Here is a 24,690-nt window from a genome sequence, read left to right as displayed (position 1 = left end):
TAATAACAATTGTACAGAGCGGTTATCTGAGTTACTGTAGACTTTGACAGTTCAAACCAGTCTGGCCATTCTCTGTTGACCTCTCTCATCAACAAGACATTTCCATCCACAGAACTGCCACTCACTGGATGCTTTTTTTTTTTTTTTTTTTGGCCCATTCAGAGTAAATTCTAGAGACTGTTGTGTGTGAAAATCCCAAAAATACTCTTTGCCAGATTGCCAGACTGGTTTGAACTGACAAAGTCTACATTAACTCAGATAACCACTCTGTACAATTGCATTGATTTCTGTTTTGGCAGCACGAGAGAGTGGTTTTAATGTTGTGGTTGATAAGTGTAATTTTAGATCACATTAATAAATAATGTACAAATTATTTTTGGAATATTATAATTTATGATGATAATGATGATGATAATTTATTGATTAAAACATTTAATAACTGATTTATTATTATTTACAATTAACTACCAAATCGTATTTGGGATTATTGAAATCACAGCGCACTTCTCTGTTTCATAGTAATCATAGCCCTTATTTTCATGTTTTCCACTTCAAAGCACACATATGCAGAGGGCTGGTGTTCAATCAGCTTTAAATCTAAAGGAAGTTTCGGTCTATGAATGATTAACAGCATTCTTCAAGTGACGCTGCGTGCGAAAACCTGCTTCAGCTTTTCTGTCCACTCATTGAACTGTTTCTCTTGCAAAACATCCCGGGTGACACTTACAACAAGCCTGAAATCAAAGCATGAGGACCAGGATTACATCACAGGCTTATCACTGGGGTTGGTCTGCCCACTCTCACAGGTGTAATCACAGAGTTTTCACGTGGGAACTCCCTTGGAGAGGCTTTTCCTGTGGAGGATTTACACATCCATCACCTGGGGATATAATGGTGGAATCCTTCAGATGACACCTCTTTGGGACAGCTTGTGTTCTGGAGAGAAACCCTCTGGTGTGTTTTAACTTTTTTCCCTGCTGAAACATTCCCTAGGAGCAGCTATGTGGAGAGCAGTTCATCCAGAAATGCCTTGCTTGGGTTGTTCTGTGTTTTCTCCAGTTCTGACTCGTCGAGTTTTTCTTCTGGTGGTGCTATCGTGTCTTATTTTCTTTCACTGTATGCAGTGTGCTCGATCGGTAAGTTTCCCAGGTAGTTGCTGGAGGTTAGTGACTTTGTATTTAGGATAGTTTTGGTGTGCTTTCATCTCTCTCACTCTCTCTCTCTCTCTCTCTCTCTCTCTCTCTCTCTCTCTCTCTCTCTCTCTCTCTTTCTCTCTATCTCTATCGATCTCTATCTATCTACTGTATGTTTTGTAGCACAAGGAGCCACCTGGTATTGAAATATTCGATTCTGGACCATCCAACAGAGTAATCCAGAAAGGTATGAGCTGTTCTTGAACTGTTTACATTGCTCGGAGTGCTTTATTAGACAGATCTGTTTCTCATAACTGTGGTAATCTGTGGTAAATCCAATGTGTGTGTGTGTGTGTTTTAGTTCTCACAACAGATGGTAAGGAGTGCAAGTTTCCGTTTCGCTTTGGTGGGACAATTCATGGCCAGTGTATCCCTTTGAGCTCCAGTAAGAACTGGTAAGTGCTAATACACACGCATAAACACACAGAATCACACTTGAGTGTCACGACATTGCAATGTAAACAAATGTAGCTGTCCCCCAACCCAATGACTTGACATATTGTAGCTGGCATCAAAGTCAAATTCTACTAGGTACAGTATGGTAGAGGTTAAAATCATTGCCACTACACAATTGCAAATAAATCATCTTTAAACGTTGACCCCAGACCTACATAATAACCCAGACCTTGAGGCCATCCCAGCCCTAATACTTTAACCCCAGCCTAGTCCAAAATATAATGCCAACCCTGCTGGAAAATCCAGTTAAAGCTGATAGCTTTGTTTTGAAACCTGGTAGCTGGTTTCTTGTTGGTCCAAACTGGTAATAAGCTGGTCAAAGCTGGTCCCATGTTCCAAAGACTAGCTTGGACCAGCTCATGACCAGCTAGAATCCACCCACCATGTTCCAAAACACAGCTACCAGTTTAATCTGGATTTTCCAGCAGGGAAAGCAATCTCTAACCCCAATAATAATACCAAGCCCAGGACCTTTAATCTAACCCAGCCCAATGCCAGATCCTCAAACAACTCAAATCAGATCTTTATCAAGCCCAAGCCTAGATCCTTTACCTGATAAAAACCAGATCCTTTGATGGACCAGATTCTAACCCAACTCATAGCCAGATCCTAAACCAGCTCAAAGCATATCATAAACCAGCACAAACTCCTTCTGATTCCACCCAATACGTGATTCGAAACCAACCCACTCTCATGGCAAGTTATAATAATAGTATGAGATGGCAAAATCGTAAGAAATCGTACAAGTTGGCTTACACAGAAACTTACGACTTTTACTCCATTAAAGAAAAATATATGAACCAATAAATAATGTTATTCAGATTTTTCCTATGTTTAACCCCTAAACCATTCATGAAACTATCAATAAAGTTTAAACCCTCACCCAAAACCTTAACATAACCATGACTTTAATAGGAAAACTTCTTATGTACCATCAAAGAAAGAAAATAACAGGGAAACAAAACAAAGGAAGCGTATTGGTTTGTCTAAAAGTCATACATTTTCGTACAATGTTTTACTTGTTCAACTTGAAATGTCTTGAAAAACTAGGCTGCAGGTGGACAGTCCATGTGACCTTTGTTGATGACAAAATTCGCATCTATGTGCGAGACGTATTGGCATGTGGAAAACTAGTATACGTTGGCCTTTACCTTAAGGAGCTATTTCTATCTGATCTAACCCATCAAATTAGTTTTGTTGGTGTAACCTAATCCAATGATATTAAATAATTGTTTTAAATGGAATCAAATCAGTTAATTTAGATGTTACTCCATGAAGCTTCATGATAACAATTGTAGGTTTGGACTGATTTCACAGTGAATTCAGAAACACTAGGTTGACTTTTCTTGAAGTAAACTCTGTGCTTACCGAAATTCGAAGCAGTGGCCAAAGAGTTTTTTTAACATAAGGACATGCTTAAGCTCCAGTTTCTGAGTGAAATGTCCACAGAGGGGGCGCCAAAAGCGAGTTGTTTTTAGCTATAAATTATGTAATACACTGAAGAGGAATGGATATTTTAACTCTAACCCCAAGCCCTATACTGAACCGTCAGTGGACTAAAAATTTAGTCTTAGAGGCACTTTACTGTTTATGCGGACGTGATCACTTCCACAAACCGGGTCTTCCACACTGAAAACACAACACGCTATCTGTCAGGTCAGAGGAGAAGGTAAACATACTTGAACCGATGCAAACATTTCTAACAGGAGATGGGAGATGCCTCTTGTCTGTAACTTGGCGTAATGTGTCGATGTCACAGTACTGGAACATTCGGAAGCAACATGTCGACTTCACATGTGATCTTATCCGTAGGTGACCACTTTTCACGGTGTAACTAAACCCAGATCTTCAGCCAGCCCAAACCTAGAGACTGACCTAGCCCAAAGCCAGGTCCTTACCAGTCCAAACATAGATACTTAACCAGATCTGTAGTCAGCCCTACCCAAAATTATAACCAAACCCAAACTCAGAGCCTCAGCTAGCTCAAACCCAAAGCCAGGTCCTTAGTAGTCCAAACCTAGATTCGAAACCAGCTCCAACTAGATCCTTGCCATTTCAAACCAAATTCTGACACATCCCAAATATTAACAAAAACCTAGCCCAACCCAATTCACGAATCATCAACCAAAAGTATTTCTGATGCAACCCCTCTGATCCTAATCCTAACCCATCTACATCTTGAGAAACATTCACCTACTCCCCGCCCTAACCCAAGGCCCTCTTCCATAAGCCGTGACCCCAGTCCTCTACCACTGCTCTGTTTGTAGTCTTAATGATCTTTTGCTTACATTTTCACATCTCTGTAAGTGCAGTGCTGGTGACTATATGCACCGATTTTATAAACAGTAATAAACATTCTGAATGTGGGAAGTTTCAAGTCTTATCAGGTGGAAAAATCTGGGCAGTGATGAAAGATCAAGGGGGTGCCATGGTTATTAATGTCATCTCACGCTGAAGCTGAACAAGTGTGTGCCAATATCAGTATGAAGTAACTCTTAGTTGCCACTCCATAACTATGGAGAAGGATTTGTAAGGCTGTGCTGCTTCAATACAGAATGATCCCTTTAGATCAATGTTTTTTTTTGCTTCTAGACCTGGATTATATTTTGAACATCAAGTAGTGAATATAGTTTATTTAAAAAGTATTACAAGTTTAAAAGTATTGTTTTTTCGATGGCTTCATGTTCTTGGCAATCAATAATTGACTGCACAATGCTTATTGTGTTTGACACAAACGTTGTAGTCAGCTACAAGTGAAACCATTTTTAATATAGTCTGTGTGGTATCCTCTTTTACCTTGTATAGTTTTGTTCATTGTCTTCATGGATGAGGGTATGACCTGTGTTAGCATCTGCCTAATTTTGCTAGCTTCTATGAAGTGGCAGATGTCAAAATACTGTAGAGATTGATGCCCTGCCTTTGAGGTCAACAAGAGATATAGGCAACATTCTGTCCTCCTTTTCCAAAGTTGCTAACACTATGTATCATGCAATCCTAACTAAACACAATGTTATGTCTAGCAACATGGCTATTTTAGGATTTACAGAACATTTAGCATTTACCAGCTGTCCGTAACCTATCAAAGCAGACCTGCAATGCATTTTTTGGATCATGAACCACCACCTCAGAAACATTGCTTTAGATTGTGTCTATCTGTCCGTTTGATCTTTGCGCAAATCTCGAAAAAGTCATGTGTGGGTTGTGTTCATTGTATTGTTGGTTTTGTTTGTATAGGTGTTCTCTTACACACAACTTTGACCGTGACCAGCAATGGGGATTCTGCAGCCTACGCATACAACTGTTTAATGGTGAGAAATGACTTTTTCCCTTCCAACGAAACTGCCACGTCAACAGTCTTTCCGGTAGTCTTCTGTAAAGTTGGAGTTTACGTCTGCCTTGCACAAGAGGTCATGGTTACAGTGTTGGGAATGTCTGTGGTCAAGATTGTGTTTCCCATTAGTGTGCATCTATCAGTGTTCTTGGTTTTTTCAGAGGGATGTGTTTACATTAATGCAAAAGCGAAACACATTTTGTTTGTAAGACGCAGTCCTCCAGACCTCGATGTTTATAACAGCAGATGGATGGAGTGGATTTTCAAGAGTGTCTGCTCTAATTCAAACGCACAGCCGATGCATATGCTCACACACGTCAATGTATTCTTGCATGCTCTTTTTATTACTACTATTTCCCACATTTTAGAATAAGAGTGAAGTCGTCAAGCTAAATAAGTATCGGAAGAACTGTATGTTGTAACCAAAAATCATAACTATCAGAATACAATTTTTTTTTTAAATAGGCACAATTTGTATTTGTCTACAAAAATGTTTTTAAGCGTTTATGCATAATCCTTTAGATCAAAAGGTTTTTAAGGACTTGGAAAGCATACATTTTGTAAAGTGTGTCCAAACTGGTAGTTTATTTGCTTGCACGGATGACTTTAAGAGATTGTAGAGAGTGCATTGGCAAAGACGTTGTTTATGATTTGGAAAACGGATACCGATAATAAATCAGTTTTATGAAACTCTCTCTCACACACACAGCTGTTGCAATGACTCAATCCTGAATTCATGATGATAAGCAAGTTTTGCTCACACAGGTTTTTTTCTCCCCTTTTATGACATCACTGTTTTGCTCTCAGGTTTCTTTCCCCCACTCAGGGATCCGGGCCTCTGCCGGCAGAACCCATGTTTGAATGGAGGCGTGTGCGCCACAGGTGCTCATCTGCAAACATTTGAGTGTGTGTGTCAAGACGGCTTTACTGGAGCCCTGTGTGAAAAGGGTGAGTGACACACACACACACACACACACACACACATACAGCCGTGGCCAAAAGTATTGGTAGTGAGGTACATTTTGTGTTTTGCAAAGTTTGCTGCTTCAGTATTTGTAGATAATTTTTTCACATGTTTCTATGGTATACTGGAAAACAATGATTAAAGGCTTTTATTGGCAAAAGCATTCAATATATGCAAAGAGTCAATATTTACAGTGTTGACCCTTGTTCTTCATAACCTCTGCAATTCGCTCTGGCATGCTGGATATCAGCTTCTGGGCCAAATCCTGACATATCGCGATCCATTCTTGACTTATTAGTGCTCGAAGTTGATCACAATTTGTGGGCTTCTGCTTGTCCACTCGCCTTTTGAGGATTAACCACAGGTTCTTTATGGGATTAAAATCTGGGGATTTGCCACAGATTCAATGTAATTATCTCCGAGCCACTTCATTATCACATCATGCTGTAAAATGCACGGATCATCACCAAATTGCTCCTGGATCATTGGGAGAAGTTGCTCTTGCAGGACGTTTTGTTCTTTATTCATGGCAGTGTTTTTGGGCAGAATTGTGAGAGAGCCCACTCCCTGTGATGAAATGCAACCCCACACATGCTGATATGATTAGTGAAATGATGTTATCTGGTCATTTTGTGCCAGGGCCAAAACATTTTGAAATTTGGGTTTTTGTGATAAAGTTCTTTTTTTTGGGGCCAATTAAGCTTTTGCAATTATTTAAAATGCATATGATCACTCTGCACAATAATCTAGAAACAATGTGAATCAACACCACAACAACTGAAGCAGAAAACTTTGTGAAACACAAAATTGATGTCACTGCCAATGCTTTTGGCCATTGGTACTATTAGAGGTCGACAGGTACTGGGCTTTGCCGATACCGATAACTAAGGTGGGGAAACTTAAAATAGACATTTATAATATGAAACAATTATAATATGAATGAAAACTTTCTGTACAGTAGTGCTGAACTTTATAAAGGGTCGTTTTCCATGGAGATAATTGAATAAAGTTCTCCCACACGGTAGCTTCTTTTAAATCTTTGCCATCTGAAATTACTGAAAGTATTAATTAAAATATTATAGATGTTATATTAATATGAACCCATATTAATGGATTTGTTGTTCAGCATTTCCGTTCACAGAACTGTCGCTCAATGGGTGTTTTTTTGTATCTGGCAACATTTGGAGTAAATTCTAGAGACTGTTATGTGAAAATCCCAGGAGATCTGCACCAACAATCATGTCACGGACCAAATCACCAAGATCAAAAAAAAATTCCCCATTCTGATGGTTGATGGGCACATTAACTGAAGGTCCTGACCTGTATCTGCATGATTTTATGCGCTGCACTGCTGTCACACACAGAATTAGCTTCATGTGAGTTAGCTAAGTCTGTGTGCATCAGGTTTTGTCTACATTGTGGGGACTAAGTGTCAAGACGTCCTTACCTTTATAGAAAACACACATGTGTTTCTTAGAGTTTTCTTTTTCTTTGTCAAGCACACCATCATATGTTGGTCTCCATTCAGATGTGGCTCTCTTTTATCTAATGAAAAGGTCTTCTGTATGCTTTTGTGTTGACCTTAAAAATTTAAATGGTATTTTATTTTACTATTGTATTCGTTATATTGTGAATTATTTCCTCCGGGACTTTTATTTTGAAATAGCGATCTGATAGCACAATTGCGGATATGTTATGACATGTTCAGAATGCAAAATATAAAGGAAGACATCGAAGCAGCTTAAAAATGTGATCTTCTAACAGTTTAGCTTTGGAAAACATTTGATTGTAAGTAATTAACAAGTTTATTCTATTATAATTAAGTTATGATTGTTGAATGTAACAAATGATTACAACATTGAAACAAACTTTGTAGAGATACCCTAATTGTTTTCCTGTAATATATATTTACATATTTTATTTTTTGTATTTCAGTTTTACAGTAAAGAATAATCACCAAGAAAAGTTACGCCTTGGGACTTTATTTCAGTATGTTCACTATCTGTCTAATGGAGCACAGTCACGTTCTGTGAGGGCAGAATAGTAAAAAATCAAATATCACAGCGGGCTAAGCTTAACAAGGTTTCTGCATGAACAGCTCATGATACTGCGGTCTTCCAAGAGACTTCCTCCTCTTGAAGATAAGGTACAACTCACAATGGATCAGCAACAAGGAGCAAGCTACCAACTAACTGAGGTAGAGGAGCATATGAGGAAATCCACTGAGCCTCTAAAGCCGATGGATACACGATCGCGATCCTCTAGGTCATCAAGGTCCAGCACAAGTTCAGCAGCTGTGAGAGCCAGAGCAAAAGCAGTTGCAGCGCGAGCTCAAATTGCCTATGCAGAAAAAGAGGCACTTATGATGAAACAAAAAGCAGAGCTTGAAGCAAGTATGATGAAACAAAAAGCAGATTTGGATGCCAGTCTACACATCTTACAGGTTGAATGTGCAGCAGCAGTCGCTTCAGCTGAAGCAGCAGCATATGAGGAAGCAGAAGAAGAGCATGAAAGTGACGAATTTCATATAAAGACAGTTCCTGACATGCAGCCAGCCAATGTTGTTCAGCGTACCTGTGAGTATGTACAACAGCTTTCAAGAGAATCTTTTACAGAACTCCCATTTAATGATGAGTCATTAGAAAACAAAGTTAAGCCTTCATTACCTCCAGTTACAGCAAAAGTTGACTATACACTGCCGACGCAACGTTATTCAGATGTAAATAATCTGCGATTTACAAATCAAAAGATTGGTTCTGTAAAAAAAAGAAGCAAAAAATGAGAATGATGTGAAAAGAACATCATTCAATCATTCTTCACAATATGTACCAGAGACACAAGTTTCATCAGATCTAACCAAATATCTGATCAGACGTGAAATGGTCAGTTCTGGTCTTCTGAAATTTGATGACTGCCCAGAGAACTACTGGGCGTGGAAAGCCTCCTTTGTTAATTCAACCAGAGGACTGAATCTAACAGCCAGAGAAGAGTTGGATTTGATGGTAAAATGGCTAGGAAAAGACTCCTCGGAACAGGTCAAAAGAATAAGGTCTGTGCATGTTCTTAATGCAACAGCAGCAATCAGTATGGCTTGGCAGCGTTTAGAGGAGTGCTATGGAGCACCTGAAGTGATTGAAAATGCACTTCTAAAGAAAATTGAGAATCTACTGAAACTGTCAAGCAAAGACAACCACAAATTGAGAGAGTTAGGAGATATCCTTCTCGAACTGGAATGTGCTAAAGCTGACGGGTACCTTCCAGGCCTTGCTTATCTCGACACTCCAAGTGGGGTTAACCCAATAGTAGAAAAACTGACCATAAGCCTCCAAGACAAATGGATAGTGCAGGGGTCTAAATACAAGGAGGATTATCAGGTAGCATTCCCTCCCTTTGTATTTTTCTCACAGTTTGTGAGAAATCAAGCTAAAATAAGGAATGACCCCAGTTTTTCATTCTCCACTTCTAGTAGTCAACCAGCATCAAGCAGAGTTGAACCTAACAAATTCAGTGGAAGGAGTTCTGTAACTGTACATCGAACAGAGGTGTCATCTCAGACGTTTGATTTGCAGGCAAAACAGTATCAGAAACGAATTGAAAGTCCAGATCGGTTTTGTCCAATTCATCGCAAGCCTCATCCACTCAAAAAGTGTAGGACTTTTAGAGAGAGACCTTTAGAGGAGCGTATATATTTTCTAAAAGAAAATCGTATCTGCTTCAGGTGCTGTGACTCTACAAAGCATATTGCAAAAAATTGCAAAGCACAAATCAAATGTTCTGACTGTAACAGCGAAAGACATGTTGCTGCTCTGCACTCAGATCTACCATTTCTAACTTCAGATAAGCCTATCAAGGAGAAAGAGCAATGCGGGGAGCAGACTGATATCTCACCTACCTTGGTTACTTCAAAATGCACAGAGATATGTGGTGAGTCCGATCATGCGAGATCATGTTCTAAAATTTGTCTGGTGACGGTGTATCCTCCTGGCAAAAGAGAGAAAGCAGTCAGGGTATATGCGGTCTTGGATGAACAAAGTAACAGCTCTTTGGCCAAGACAGAGTTATTCAATCTTTTCAAAATCAAAGCCAGTTTCGCCCCATACACTATTAAGACATGTGCTGGGGTAAATCAGACTTCTGGGCAGAGAGCCATAAACTTTATGGTAGAATCTATAGATGGACTGACAAAACTCTCATTGCCAACCTTAATAGAGTGTGATATGCTGCCAGAGGATAGAACAGAGATTCCCTCTCCAGATGTTGCTCAGCATTATCCTCACTTACGGCCAGTTCTAAATAAAATTCCTTCAGCTGATCCTGATGCTCCTATCCTTTTACTTTTAGGAAGAGATATTCTGAGGGTGCACAAAGTTAGAGAGCAAATCAATGGACCCAATGATACTCCATATGCTCAGAGACTGGATCTTGGATGGGTGATAGTTGGGGAAGTGTACCTGGGAACAGCACATCGACCTTTGAGTGTAAATGTCTATCGGACACATGTGCACAGTAATGGTCGTACATCATATCTCACCCCTTGGCCAAAACAGATTCAAGTGAAGGAATGTATTGGTGAGATACCAAAGTATCTTACCATGTCATCAGAGTATGAGGTAAAATTAGGTGCAAGGAAAACTAATGATAACTTGGGCTGTACAGTGTTCCAAAGAACACCAGATGACGACAAGCCTGGGATGTCTGTGGAGGATAAAGTTTTTTAGAAATCATGGATAGAGATGTATTCCAGGATTCCGCAAACAGCTGGGTCGCACCATTACCCTTTCACTCCCCAAGGTCTCGTCTGCCAAATAATAGAGATCAGGCAATGAAACGCCTCACATCACTTCGCAAAACTCTGGATAAAAAACCTGAAATGAAACGGCAGTTCATTGAATTCATGCAAAAACTTTTTGACAATGACCATGCAGAGCATGCCCCTCCTGTGGATAAAGAAGAAGAGAGTTGGTACCTTCCTATGTTTGGTGTTTACCACCTGCAAAAACCTGACCAAATCAGGGTTGTGTTTGACTCAAGTGCAGAATTTGAAGGAATGTCACTTAACAAGGTGTTACTCAGTGGACCTGATTTAAACAATACACTCCTTGGAGTTCTCACGAGGTTCCGAAAAGAGAGCATTGCGGTGACAGCGGACGTGCAGCAGATGTTTTATTGTTTTGTAGTACGTGAAGACCACAGAGATTATTTAAGGTTTTTGTGGTATGAGGACAACAACCTAGAAAAAAGGGTAACAGAGTACAGGATGAAAGTCCATGTATTTGGAAACAGTCCTTCACCTGCTGTGGCAGTTTACTGCATGCAACGAGCTGCTCTGCAGGGAGAAAATGATTATGGCTCCGATGCCAAGCACTTTGTTGTGAGAAATTTTTATGTTGATGATGGGCTGACTTCTGTCTCCACTTCTGAGGAAGCCGTTGATCTCTTCAAAAACACACAAAAAATGCTTGCAGATTCAAATCTTAGATTACACAAAATCGCATCCAACAGCAAAACCGACATGGAAGCATTTCCCAAAGAAGATCATGCCAAAGACTTGAAGGACTTAGACCTTGGAGTTGATGAGTTGCCTGTTCAACACAGTCTGGGTCTCTCTTGGAACTTAGAGACTGACAGCTTTAATTTTCCTAGTGAATCAAGAATTGAAGCCATTTACAAGAAGGGGTATTTTATCCACAGTGAATAGTCTATTCGACCCACTTGGATTTCTGTCTCCTGTCGTGGTGCGAGGAAAAGTTTTACTCAGAGAACTTTCATCTGAACAGAATGATTGGGACACACCGCTTTCAAAAGAAAGACAAGGAGAGTGGAATGAATGGAGAAATTCTCTAATGACATTGAAACATTTGCAGATTAAGAGGCCGTATGTACCTGTTCCGCTGTCTGCTACTCAAAGAAAAGAACTGTGCTTCTTCTCGGATGCCTCCACAGTTGCAATAGGAGCAGTAGCTTACCTTAGGGTAGTCGATGCTGATAACCAATGTCAAGTTGGGTTTGTCATGGGAAAAGAAAAGTTAGCCCCTCGTCCAGCTCACACCATACCTCGCCTAAAATTATGTGCAGCTGTGCTAGCAGTGGAAATGTATGAAACGATCATGGATGAGATTGATGAGGAAATAGACTCCGTTCGGTTCTTCACAGACAGCAGGGTAGTCTTAGGCTATATCCATAATGTCACAAAGAGATTTTATTTATACGTAGCCAATCGGGTGACTCGTATAAGAAAATCAACGCATCCTGACCAGTGGTGTTATGTAAATACCAACTACAACCCAGCAGACATTGCCACCAGAGCTGTGTTAGCTGAACACTTACAGTATACACGTTGGTTTTCTGGGCCACAATTTCTACTTCAGAGCAATGCTCAAGAATTGACTGAGACTTTTGAATTGGTGGAACCTGAGGCTGAAATTCGACCAGACGTTTCTGTTCTTGCAACCAAGATTTCTACAGCTCAACTAACCTCTCACAGATTTGAGAGGTTCTCTAGCTGGAAAGCTCTTTGTAAGTCAATAGCTCGACTGATTCATGTTGCAAGATCCTATCATGGTAAAACAGATGACACTCATTGTAAAGGTTGGCATAACTGCACCAAATCCTGCAGCATAAGTGAGTTGACACAAGCTAAGAATGCAATAATACGCAGTGTGCAACTTGAAACATTTAAGGAAGAGTTTGAGTGCCTTAAAAACGGGGTGGTCCTTGCGAAACGAAGCCTTCTTCGAAAATTAAATCCCGTAATTGATGAGAATGGGTTGCTAAGAGTTGGAGGTCGTGTATCTTCATCAGACCTGTCTCAAAGCGAAAAGCATCCTCTCATTATCCCACACAAGCACCATGTTGCCACCCTTCTGGTAAGACACTATCATGACCAGGTAGCTCACCAGGGTCACCATTTTACTGATGGAGCCATCAGAGCAGCTGGATTTTGGATAATAGGAAGCAAAGGTCTTGTTTCTAACAATATTCACAACTGTGTTATCTGCCGCAAGCTCAGAGGGAAATTGCAGATTCAAAGAATGGCAGACTTGCCTGCAGATAGGCTGTCTTCTGAACCACCTTTTACTGACGTGGGTATTGATGTGTTTGGCCCATGGAGTGTAGTCACACGGCATACAAGAGGTGGCAATGCGGATTCAAAATGCTGGGCAGTGATATTCGTATGCATGTCTGTCAGAGCAGTGCATATTGAGTTAATTGAATCTATGTCTACACCAAGTTTCATTAATGCATTGCGACGTTTTTTCTCCATCCGTGGTCCGGCAAAACTACTTCGTTCTGATAGAGGAACAAATTTTGTTGGTGCCTGCAAAGAGTTGAAAATCAATGTAAACGACACAGAGGTAAACCATTATCTCAAAGACAAAGGATGCACATGGATTTTCAATCCACCCCATGCTTCTCACATGGGGGGATCTTGGGAGAGACTCATTGGAGTTGCTAGACGAATTCTGGATGGTATGCTGATTCAAAAACCCACTCGCCTCACACATGAGGTTTTGGCAACTATAATGGCGGAAGTTATGGCAATCATAAATGCCAGGCCTTTAGTACCAGTGTCTACAGACCCAGAAGCACCTGAAAGACTCACTCCAGCATTGTTGTTGACACAGAAAAGAGATGCAGATTCAGCTCCTGTGGGTAATTTTGACACAGCTGATCTTCATTTAAAACAATGGAAACAAGTGCAGTGTCTTGCGGATACTTTTTGGAAAAGATGGCGAAGGGAGTATTTGTCGACACTGCAGAGTCGTAAAAAGTGGCTTGATGAAAGACCAAATGTGAATATTGGTGATGTTGTACTTTTGAAAGAAAGTCAGGCGCCAAGGAACAACTGGCCTGTTGGACTTGTTGTCAAAACCTTTCCAAGTGCAGACAAAATGGTTAGAAAAGTCGAAGTGAAAATTGTTGACCAAGGAACCATTAAATTCTTTCTGAGACCAATCTCAGAAATAGTTGTCCTCTTTTCTCAGAAACTATAGGGAGCTTTATCAAAGACTCTGAAAGTAAAACAACTTTTTGATTGTCGATAAGTAGTGGCATAATTTCATTATTCCATCCGGGGAGTGTGTTGAACTTAAAAATTTAAATGGTATTTTATTTTACTATTGTATTCGTTATATTGTGAATTATTTCCTCCGGGACTTTTATTTTGAAATAGCGATCTGACAGCACAATTGCGGATATGTTATGACATGTTCAGAATGCAAAATATAAAGGAAGACATCGCAGCACAGCTTAAAAATGTGATCTAACAGTTTAGCTTTGGAAAACGTTTGATTGTAAGTAATTAACAAGTTTATTATATTATAATTAAGTTATGATTGTTGAATGTAACAAATGATTACAACATTGAAACAAACTTTGTAGAGATACCCTAATTGTTTTCCTGTAATATATATTTACATATTTTATTTTTTGTATTTCAGTTTTATAGTAAAGAATAATCACCAAGAAAAGTTACGCCTTGGGACTTTATTTCAATATGTTCACTATCTGTCTATGGAGCACAGTCACGTTCTGTGAGGGCAGAATAGATTTTGTCGGTGTCATTTGATATGGGTGGTACCTATTTCTCCAGGTCTGATCGGATTGGTTCATATTTCGAGTCTAATTCAAGAGTTTCTTTTCTGTGTTTTATATTGTAGAGAAGTGTTATGAACTGCTGCATCTTAAATACTATGACATCGGACAATCGTGGGGACGAATCTACCTGCGCAACGTCGAGCTGTGCACGTGCCTCGCTGAAGGGGTTACGTGCAAGCGTGCACACTACACAGGTATTGTACATCTCACCTGAAACTAAACACCTGATACCTGATGCTGCTTTTCCTTGTGAACATTGTTCTTTCTCTCTGTATGTGTGTGTGTGTGTGTGTTTGTGTGTGTGCGCGCAGTGTGCTCAGGTAATCGCTGTGAAAATGAAGGAGTGTGTAGAATGATAGAAGCCACTGGTGAAGAGGTGTGTGGGTGCACACAAGGATATACTGGACAGTATTGCAACATCAGTGAGTAGGAAGTGGGGAAGGGGTACTCAAGAGTTGTATCTGATGGTGTTGACTCAAAGTGAGGACACACATTTGATTGGTAGTGTTTAATGTAAAATATAATTTAAAGGTTACGCTATATATTGTTTGAAATCATACAGATCTTTACCATTCATTTCATATTTAAGAAAGTTACATGTGCGTCCAAGTATAGAGCATGCATTTAACCCTTGTGTGCCCTTCAGGACATTTGTCTTTTCATTTTCGTTCTTTCATTTTTAATGCCAGTGTTAATGCTTGTTATGTAATTTTAATGGTATACATTTTGTCAAAGGTGTGTATTTTTGGGAGAATTTTGATATTTGAACCACCTATAATAAATCTGTAATACACTGTGTGCACAAAATAGTTACACTCAGGACCTTCAGGACATAAATGTCCCCATTAAAACTCATTAAAACGGCAATATTTGATCCCAGTGCCATTAAAGCATAAACTCATGAATTCTATGAAATGATGCTTTCAAAATGTAATTTTTTTAAATATTATCCACCAGATGGCGCCATTATTCTCATATTTAGCCTATGGAGCAAATACATGCTTTTTTCCTATTTTCTGTTTGCTGTATTATAGAGCACTGCAGGCCAATTGAATTAATGATGCAGCTTAAATTGTGTGAGTGTGTTGATATGGATGTCAGAGTGTGTTTTGTATGTGTGTATTGAGAAATGTGTGTGTGTGTAAAAAACAACAATGGCATTATGTAAACAAACTGGCATTTAAAGGGTTCAAATCCTGAAAATGAATGAATGAATATTTGGTAGTTATAATCAGGACTGATGTTGGCAAAAAAAAAAAAAATATATATATATAATATTATTATGGCAGACATTTTTGTCCTCTAAGGACCTCTGAGTATCTTTTTTATTGATGCGCAAGGGTTAAACATTTTTATGAAATTATTTACATGTATGAATGCCCTGAGTATAGACATTTCCACCACCAGGAGTGGTGGTGGCGTAGTGGGCTAAAGCACATAACTGTTAATCAGAAGGTTGCTGGTTCGATCCCCATGGCTACCACCATTGTGTCCTTGAGCAAGGCACTTAACTCCAGGTTGCTCCGGGGGGATTGTCCCTATAATAAGTGCACTGTAAGTCGCTTTGGATAAAAGCGTCTGCCAAATACGTAAATGTAAATGTATTATGAATTTCATTATCATTCTAACATAAAGAGGACTTAAACATGAATGTATAGGTCAAGACTACACTTAAAGAAGTGAAATGCATTTCTTTTAATTTTATTTAATTTGAACTGTAATTCCATTTAGATACTACTTACAAATCTACACTAAATTTTGTTTAATTTGTCAAATTAAATTATTTCAAATTAAATTATTTCAAATCTGTGTGTGTGTATGTGTGTGTGTGGTCAGAGCCAGAAGAGCAGTGTTATCGTGATTCAGGTGTACAGTACCGCGGTATCGCCAAAGTCACAGTTTCTGGATCATCCTGCCTGCCCTGGAACTCTGATCTGCTCTTCAATGAACTGACAGTAGATACAGTAGTCAGCGCATCCCTCAGGGGGCTCGGAGAACACGCTTTCTGCAGGTGGATGCTTACTCATTTTTATCATGCTTGTCATATGTTTCTTTAATATTACTTTACTTTCCTGCTGTTTGCTACTACATTATTAATATTAGATTTAGAGTCAGATGTCATGTTTATTGGCCAAGAAGGTTGCATCCTACAGTGACACTAATTGAGCATATTATTTGGTGGAAGATTTGTTTATTACGATTGCTATGATTATTAAATGTAACTTTTTATTTGAAAATTGGTGTATAAGATCACATTGCTGTTGCTACCATCTTATAATGGCATTAAATCACTTGAGATTGTACGTTATGGTTATTTTGATTTGTAATGAAACTTTGAAGTAGTCTTTGCGACGCTGTTTAAAATGTCCGTTTGTATGGCTTAATTTGCCAGGAATCCAGATCACGATAAACTGCCGTGGTGCTACACAATGACGGACAGAGCTATTTCCTGGGAGTACTGTGACATCCCACGCTGCTTCAAAAAACCACGTTAGTATGACTCCACAAACCCACACTTCTCATACATCAGGTTCTCCTGAACTCAAAAACAATAATGAATGAGAAGCAAAAGCTTTCGTGATAATTCTGGCTGGCTCAAAGTGACTTTTCCAGGAGTTAATAATACAGTTATTAATTATTATTATTAATATTAATACAGTTTCGCTCAAGGCACTAGATTAATTTGTGATGAACAATTGACATCCTAGGCCTTGAATGCCATGATGAGAAGGTTATGGATTTTATCAAGGCAGAGACATGAACTATATTTATTAAAAAAAATTTAGTGACTTGTTAAGTGCTCATGGAAAAGATGCGTTTTAAGTCATTTTTTTTTAAGCCAGAGAGTGAGTCAGCTTCACAGATGGAGTTGGGAACGTGGTATAATGAAACTGAAAGTCCGGGAAAGTGTTTTGGTGCCTCTTTGTGTTGGTACGACAAGGCGATGTTCCTTAGCCGACTGCAGGCTTCTGGCAGGAGTGTAGATCTGCAGAAATGATTTTAGGTATGCTGGAGCAGACCCAGAGACTGTTTTGTATGCCAGCATCAGAGCCTTGAATTTAATACGTGCATCAACCGGCAGCCAGTGGAGAGAGACAAAGAGTGGTCTCTATTTGGTTCATTAAAAACCAGACGTGCTGTTGCATTCCGGATCATTTGCAGAGGTCTAACTGCACATGCAGGGAGGCCTGCAATGAGAGTGTTACAGTAGTCCAGCCTAGTTATGACAAGTGACTGAACAAGCATTTGTGTAGCATGTTCAGAGAGGAAGGGTCTTATCTTCCTGTTAGTGTAGTGTAAATCTACATTATCGTGCTGTCTTTGAGATGTGGTCTGTGAAATTTTCTGAAGAAAGATTAACGGATATGGTGATCAGGGGTAGAAAGAGTACTGAAAAATCATTCTCAAGTAGATGTCATGTCCTGAACAATAAAGGAGGTTGAACAGGCATGGGGAAAGTTGTTTGGTACAGGGGCTACATCACACTTAAAAAGGAATAATTCACCCAAAAATTGAAAATGATCTCATCATTTACTCACCCTCATGCCATCCTGAATGTGTATGACTCTTTTCTGCAGAACACAAATTAAGATTTTTAGAAGAATATCTCAGATTTTTTGGTACATACAATGAAAGTGAATCGGTGCTAAAATATTGAAGCTCCACAAATCACATAAATCAGCATTAAAGTAGTCTAATCCATGTGACTCCAGTGGTTTAATCCATGTCTTCAGAAGCGATATGATAGATGTGGTGAGAAACAGATCAATATTTAAGTCAGTTTTTGCTATAAATTCTCCTCCCTGCTCAGCCAATCTCCACTTTAACTTTCACTTTCTTCTTCTTGTGTTTTTGGTGATTCACATTCTTCATGCATATCACCACCTACTGGGCAGAGAGAAGAATTTCTAGCAAAAATGGATTTAAATATTTATCTGTTTCTTACCCACACCTATCATATCATTTCTGAAGTCATGGATTAAACCACTGGAGTTGTGTGTATTACTTTTATGCTGCTTTTATGTGCTTTTTGGAGCATCAAAAGTTTGGCACCCCATCACTTACATTGAATGGACCTACAGAGCTGAAATATTCTTTTCGAGCCATGATAAGAGAAGTTTCATTTTTGTGGGAATTATTTCTTTAAGCAGCACATGGGGGGCGACATTGTCCTGCTTTTGAGATACAATGTTCCACATTGATTTAGTTCTTGTATCTTTTAAGCCCAGAAATATTTGTGCTCATTCTAATGCTTGATGCACAATTTTCTGAATTTTGTGACAGTTGGAATATTCTGCTGAAGTATTGCTTTACAAATGTGGACTTTTCTATCTTTAAAAAGGCTAAGCATAATCATAAATTATTTTATCATCTCTACTTTCCTGGTAATTTATTATACCAATTAACACACTCTCTACATCAGGGGTCGGTATTATTAAAATAAACTAACAATATTATTAATAAATATTATTATTAAAAATATCACTGTTTTATTATATTACATTAATACTTTTAAAGCTACTCAAGTTATTCAGCCAAAAGTAGTGAGTGGTTTTATCTTTTTCTTGTTAATGTTGTTTGATTAATATCCTTTATATGTCATAGCCTACAAGACAGTGCTCAATTTGGTTACATGTACACTTCAAGTCAGAATCTAGTAAGCAGAAATATAAAATTTACCTCGATAGGTTTCTTCAAATTAGAGGCAGGATTAATGCTGATATCTGGCTTGAGCAAGTTAAACTCACATACATGATCAATCAATTGGCCTTTTTCACTGTGAAAAGCCCTTTCAGGTGCTGCTGTGATGTTCAGGTGTTGAACTATGCGTGAGGCATTCTCCGCAGTTGGCTCCAGATCTGCTGCTGCCGTTTAAGATTTTTACTTGTGATTTGATTTGAAGGGAGTCCTGAGAATCTCCCTAGCCAATCATGTTGATGGATAAAAATAAAATCAGGACAGGGAAGTAGCGAACACAGACAGTGAGAAAATAGCTAAGTAAAAGTACAGTTACAGTACTTAAAATGTACTCAAGTAAAAGTATACAGTTTTTAAGCTACTTAAAAAAGTACAATTCTTGGGGGGAAAGTAGTTCATTACAGTAACGTGAGTATTTGTAATTCGGGGGGGGGTCAAAATGAACATTTCCAGCTATAATTTTTTAGCAAAACTAGTGGTAAAAAAATGTACCTTAAGTTGGCAGCATCATTATTTTATTTTTAAACAGAGACTGGTAGGTCTATTACTAAAATCAGTTGGCTTCAGCACCCCTTAGTGCATTATATGGCAATGGTGAGTCGAAAAACGGGATAAGCACTTTTTGTGTGTTGTTTTTTTTTTCCAAAGCTGAAGTGTTTCTTATTAATATCGCTCAGCCCCGACCTAATCGCCACATACCCCCATCGCCAAACTCGTGTCGGGGAATTCTCCGGCCTGTGACATTCCCCTCCCCCCCCCCATTTCTATAGAGGGAACGTTGATGCGTCGTGATGCTCTCCGGATCCGACCTGCACGAACATGGTGGTGGGAACAGGATGAGGGAGAGGAGAAGGGGACAAAAGAGAGAGAGAGAGAGAGAGACAGGAAGCAGAGAGAAGAGAGAGAGAGACAGGCTCACCGGCCCCGGAAATGCCTTCGACTAGCCGTCAGTTCGCTGTCTTGTTTCTGTCTGTGACGCTGGTGATGGCACTGGTTTGTCTAATGCGCGCCTAAGAGGGCGGGGCTCAAACAATTTTGCCAATCATAAGATTGCCGTTATGATACAAGGGCTTCAACTAGGTTGTGTAAAAGGAATTCCCTATACCATTAAAATGCAGCGTCGAGTGAACTGAATTGATAGGGAACTTTTAAATTGCGGTATATTTAATGATTTTACAAACTTATAAAAAATGTTTTAATCTTTGTGGTCATGGTTAGGTTTAGAATTATGGATAGGTGTAGGGTTGCTGCAAGACTCCAAATAAACAAAACAAACATGAATGAATGAGGCTTCCAACTGTCCCAAGACTTCAGGATTTCACGTTTTATTTTTGTTTTTTTGGAGGGAACGTAACTTGCAGTGGGTGTGCCTTGAAGTAGACTTGCAGGACACAGACAGACTCATCTCCAAGATATTTGAATCTTTCTCTGTATTCTCTTAGCCACCCGGAGAGGCCCTGCCGTACCCCCAACTCTACGCCCGTCCCGCGCTCCTGGCAGGACACCAGTGTGTGGTAAGAGGCATGAGAAGCGGGAGATTCGAGGGCGTATCCTTGGTGGGACATCTGCACTTCCCGGCGCTCACCCATGGATGGTAGCATTGTACATCGGTGAAGAGTTCTGTGCGGGCAGCCTGGTTTCCTCCTGCTGGGTTGTGTCAGCGGCTCACTGCTTTTTGCGCAAGTATGTGTGTGTGTATAATAATAAAATACAGTACTGGTCAAAAGTCGTAGGCACATAAGATGTTTCATAAAAGCTTTTGTCTTAAGATGGTTATTTATATCTTCAGCTTTAGTGTGTCAGAAGGTAATATAAATGTTAGACTCTCAAATATTACTTTTAGAAATAGAAAAGATTAGAATAGAAGAACAGGGAGCCTTGCAACAGATGTCATGGCCCCCACAAAGCCCCCCACTGAACATCATGTCAGTCTGAGAGTACATGAAGATACAGAACAGCTAAAAAATGATGTTATAAAATGATGGTTAAAAATTACTTCAACATATGAAGACATACTTTATGAACTTAGTTGTAACAGTACAGCTAAACTTCATATTTAGACTTTTACTAAAACATTTTTTTTAACTAAACTTTAATATTAATGTATCTTTATGATCTTTGCATAAATGCATATTTATAAAATTACATTTATAAATGTATTTCAACTTTTTTTTATTATTTTAATGGCATTCAACAATGTAAATAACTGTAAAACTCTCTTTTTCAGTCCATTATTGTCACAGATTCGAGTTGTTCTCGGCCAGCATTACTTTAACGACACAGGCCCGAACACCAGGACGTTTGGTGTTGAGAAGTACATTTTGTACAACCGTTATACTCTGTTCCAGCCAACTTTAAATGATATCGGTGGGTTTTGACTCCAAACACTTGAACATCATTGCAAACTGGAAAGTTTATATCATCTACAGACCCTCCTGGCAGAACAGCTGGACAGAAAAGAGTGCAGGGGGCACACATTTAAAAAAAAATTAAACTACATTAAAGGGATAGTTCACCCCAAAATGAAGATTCTCTCATCATTTACACACCCTCATGCCATCCCTGATGTGTATGACTTTCTTTCTTCAGCAAAACACAAATTAAGATTTTTAGAAAAATATCTCAACTCTGTTAGTCCTCAAAATGCAAGTGAATGGTGACCAGAACTTTGAAGGTCATAAAGGCAGCATAAAATTAATCCATACGACTCCAGTTGTTAAATATTTGTCTTCTCGATTGATATGATAGGTGTCGGTGAAAAGCAGGTGAATATTTAAGTCCTTTTTTACTATATATGTCCATTTTCAGCCAGCCCTCCTATGCAAGCTCACAAGTTAATTTCAACTTCTTTCGTTTTTTTTGGCAATTGGCATTCTTCGTGCATATCGGCACCTACTGGTCTGGAGGAGAAAGTAAAGAAAGAAAGGTGGGATAAAGGAAAGAAAAACAATAAATTAATCATATTCGCACAACAGCCCAGTAGGTGGCGATATGCAAGGAGAATGCGTCACAAAGCAAAATACCTCTGTCCTCACTTGAACCTGCATAAAAGTGGAGATTTAATTACTTAAATATCAATTTGTTTTTCACCCACACCTATCATATTTCTTCAGAAGACATGCATTAAACCACTGGAGTCATATGGATTACCTTTATGTGCTTCAAAGTTCTGGCCACCATTCACTTGCATTGTTTGGACCTACAGAGCTGAAATATTTGTCTAAAAATCTTTATTTGTGTTCTGCAGAATAAGGTCAGTCATATATATCTGGGATGGCATGAGGGTGAGTAAATGATGAGAGGATTTTCATTTTTTTGGTGAACTATCCCTTTAAGTCTACCTTAACCTGATTGATGCAATTCATTGTAAAATGGATCGTTGTGGACTGTAGGCCAGTGATAGGCTTATGGCCAACAATATGCAAGCTCATCTGCCACAATAGTGTGATGCCTTTGAACTATCAGAATTTTTCTATTTAGCATTATTTTAATTATTATATATTTAATTATCTTTATTTGGGGGCCCTTTTCAGCAGTTAATGATATATGTGATTAAATTCGATAGATTAATCTGCATATCTTGAAATTAATTTGATTACAAATTGTAATCGATTGATAACCCAATATTTATTTATTTGTATTTTTTTTATCTGATTGCCAAGACAAGCAGCACACCTGGAGACCTTTGGGTGTTTGAATGTTTACACCTGCATTTGACGCTGACCACTTGTAATTGAATCGTCCGAAACAGATGTTAACACCAGGTGTAAACAGGGTCTAAGTGTTTGTGTTCTGTTACGTGTGTGTGTGTGTGTGTGTGTGAGTAGTGAGTAATAAAAGTTGTTTTTATAGTCTTAGTGAAGCTAAAGAAGACAAATGGACGCTGTGCTCAGAAAACACAGTTCATCCGGCCGATCTGTCTGCCAGGGAAAGACACAGTGTTCCCGGATCATTCCTGCTGTAAAATCACAGGCTGGGGACACATGCATGAGAGTGAGTACACACACACACACACACACACACACACACACACACACACACACACACACACACACACACACACACACACAGAGAGAGAGATTTTAGTCCTGTCATTCAATGCAAATAAATGGTGACCTGAACTTTGAAGCACAAAATAAACACATAAAGGCAGCATAAAAGTAATCCATAAGACTCCAGTGGTTAAATCAATGTCTTCAGAAGCCTTGTGATAGGTGTGGGCGAGAAACGGATCAATATTTAAGTCCTTTTTACTATAAATCCCCTTTTCGTATTGTTCTTCTGTTTTTGCTGATTTGCTCTCTTCATGCATATCGCCACCTACAGGGCAGGGAGAATTTATAGTAAAAAGGACTTAAATATCGATCTGTTTCTCAGGGATACCTATCATATCGCTTCAGAAGACATGGATTAAACCACTGGAGTCGTATGAGTTACATTTATACTGCCATTATGTGCTTTTTTTGTGCTTCAAAGTTCTGGTCACCATTCACTTACATTGTATGGACCTACAGAGATGAGATATTTTTTCTAAAAATATTAATTTGAGTAAATGCTGAGTACATTTTAATTTTGGGTGAACGAATCCTGTAATACATACTGTATAATTAAGCCACTCACTGTAAGCATGTTTTTATTTTAAATTTTTTATTTGTCTACTACATTACGCCACAAATGATGTCGATTCAGCTTTAATTGTATTGAATCTGGAAGATTCCACTTACTATGTAATAATGAGTCAAAAAATGTATTGCGCCCTGCATAGAATGTGAATTTAACTTGTGTGTTTGTGTGTGTTCAAGAGGCAAACTCATATTCTAACCTACAAGAGGGTGTAGTAAAGATTATTCCATTTGAGCTCTGTTCATCTCCAGAGGTTTATGGAGCAAACGTCAGGTCTGGCATGCTGTGTGCAGGAAGTGACTCCTGTGTGGACGCCTGCCAGGTAAGATGATTTGAATACATTGGATGACACATATTGTTGGCTAATGACTATGGCTGCTAACTGTGGTGTGTGTGTGTTGTGTGCAGGGAGACTCCGGTGGTCCTTTAGCATGTGAGTGTGACGGTGTGAGTTTCCTCTATGGCATCATCAGTTGGGGGGACGGATGTGGACGAACAGGGAAACCGGGCGTCTACACGCTAGTGCCCAAATATTCTGACTGGATAAACAGCGTCCTTAAACCACCCAAAAAAAACAGAACACAGACAAAACATTGTGTCGGGAAGCAATGCCAAAGATAACCTTAACCTGATAACATTTGAATGTTTTATTAGTGTATTAGGTAACACTTGTCATTACAGTGTTCTGTGTAATTAGTGTGTCAGTACTGAGAAATACTATGAACAAGAACTTAATATGTAATTATTTTGTGCAGCTGCTTGAAGTTACATTTGTATTTATATTAACATGCTATATTTGTGACATGTACACTGTAATGTGAAGTATT

At 39.0% G+C, this 24,690-nt stretch overlaps 1 protein-coding gene across 2 annotated transcripts; it reads left to right on the top strand.

Moving 5' to 3' along the window:
• The first annotated feature begins 664 nt into the window (after nucleotides 1-664).
• LOC127646643 (hepatocyte growth factor activator-like) lies at nucleotides 665-24,690 on the top strand. 2 transcript variants are annotated; one of them, XM_052130431.1, is made up of 14 exons: nucleotides 665-1,136; nucleotides 1,317-1,380; nucleotides 1,495-1,588; nucleotides 4,884-4,957; nucleotides 5,788-5,928; nucleotides 14,605-14,736; nucleotides 14,854-14,964; nucleotides 16,379-16,553; nucleotides 16,935-17,032; nucleotides 20,683-20,923; nucleotides 21,468-21,607; nucleotides 23,093-23,233; nucleotides 24,115-24,185; nucleotides 24,272-24,690. In XM_052130431.1, the coding sequence occupies exons 1-14, from the start codon at nucleotides 1,002-1,004 to the stop codon at nucleotides 24,482-24,484; spliced, it is 1,830 nt and encodes a 609-aa protein (XP_051986391.1). In that variant the 5' UTR covers nucleotides 665-1,001; the 3' UTR covers nucleotides 24,485-24,690. The 2 variants fall into 2 exon arrangements, with proteins under 2 accessions (XP_051986391.1, XP_051986381.1); XM_052130421.1 differs by having other exon boundaries at nucleotides 667-1,136; nucleotides 24,043-24,185.

This window comes from Xyrauchen texanus, chromosome 1 (genome assembly GCF_025860055.1).
Source record: "Xyrauchen texanus isolate HMW12.3.18 chromosome 1, RBS_HiC_50CHRs, whole genome shotgun sequence".
NCBI lineage: Eukaryota > Metazoa > Chordata > Actinopteri > Cypriniformes > Catostomidae > Xyrauchen > Xyrauchen texanus.
The sequence above is the reverse complement of the archived record's forward strand: the minus strand, read 5'-3'. Positions and strand labels throughout refer to the sequence as shown.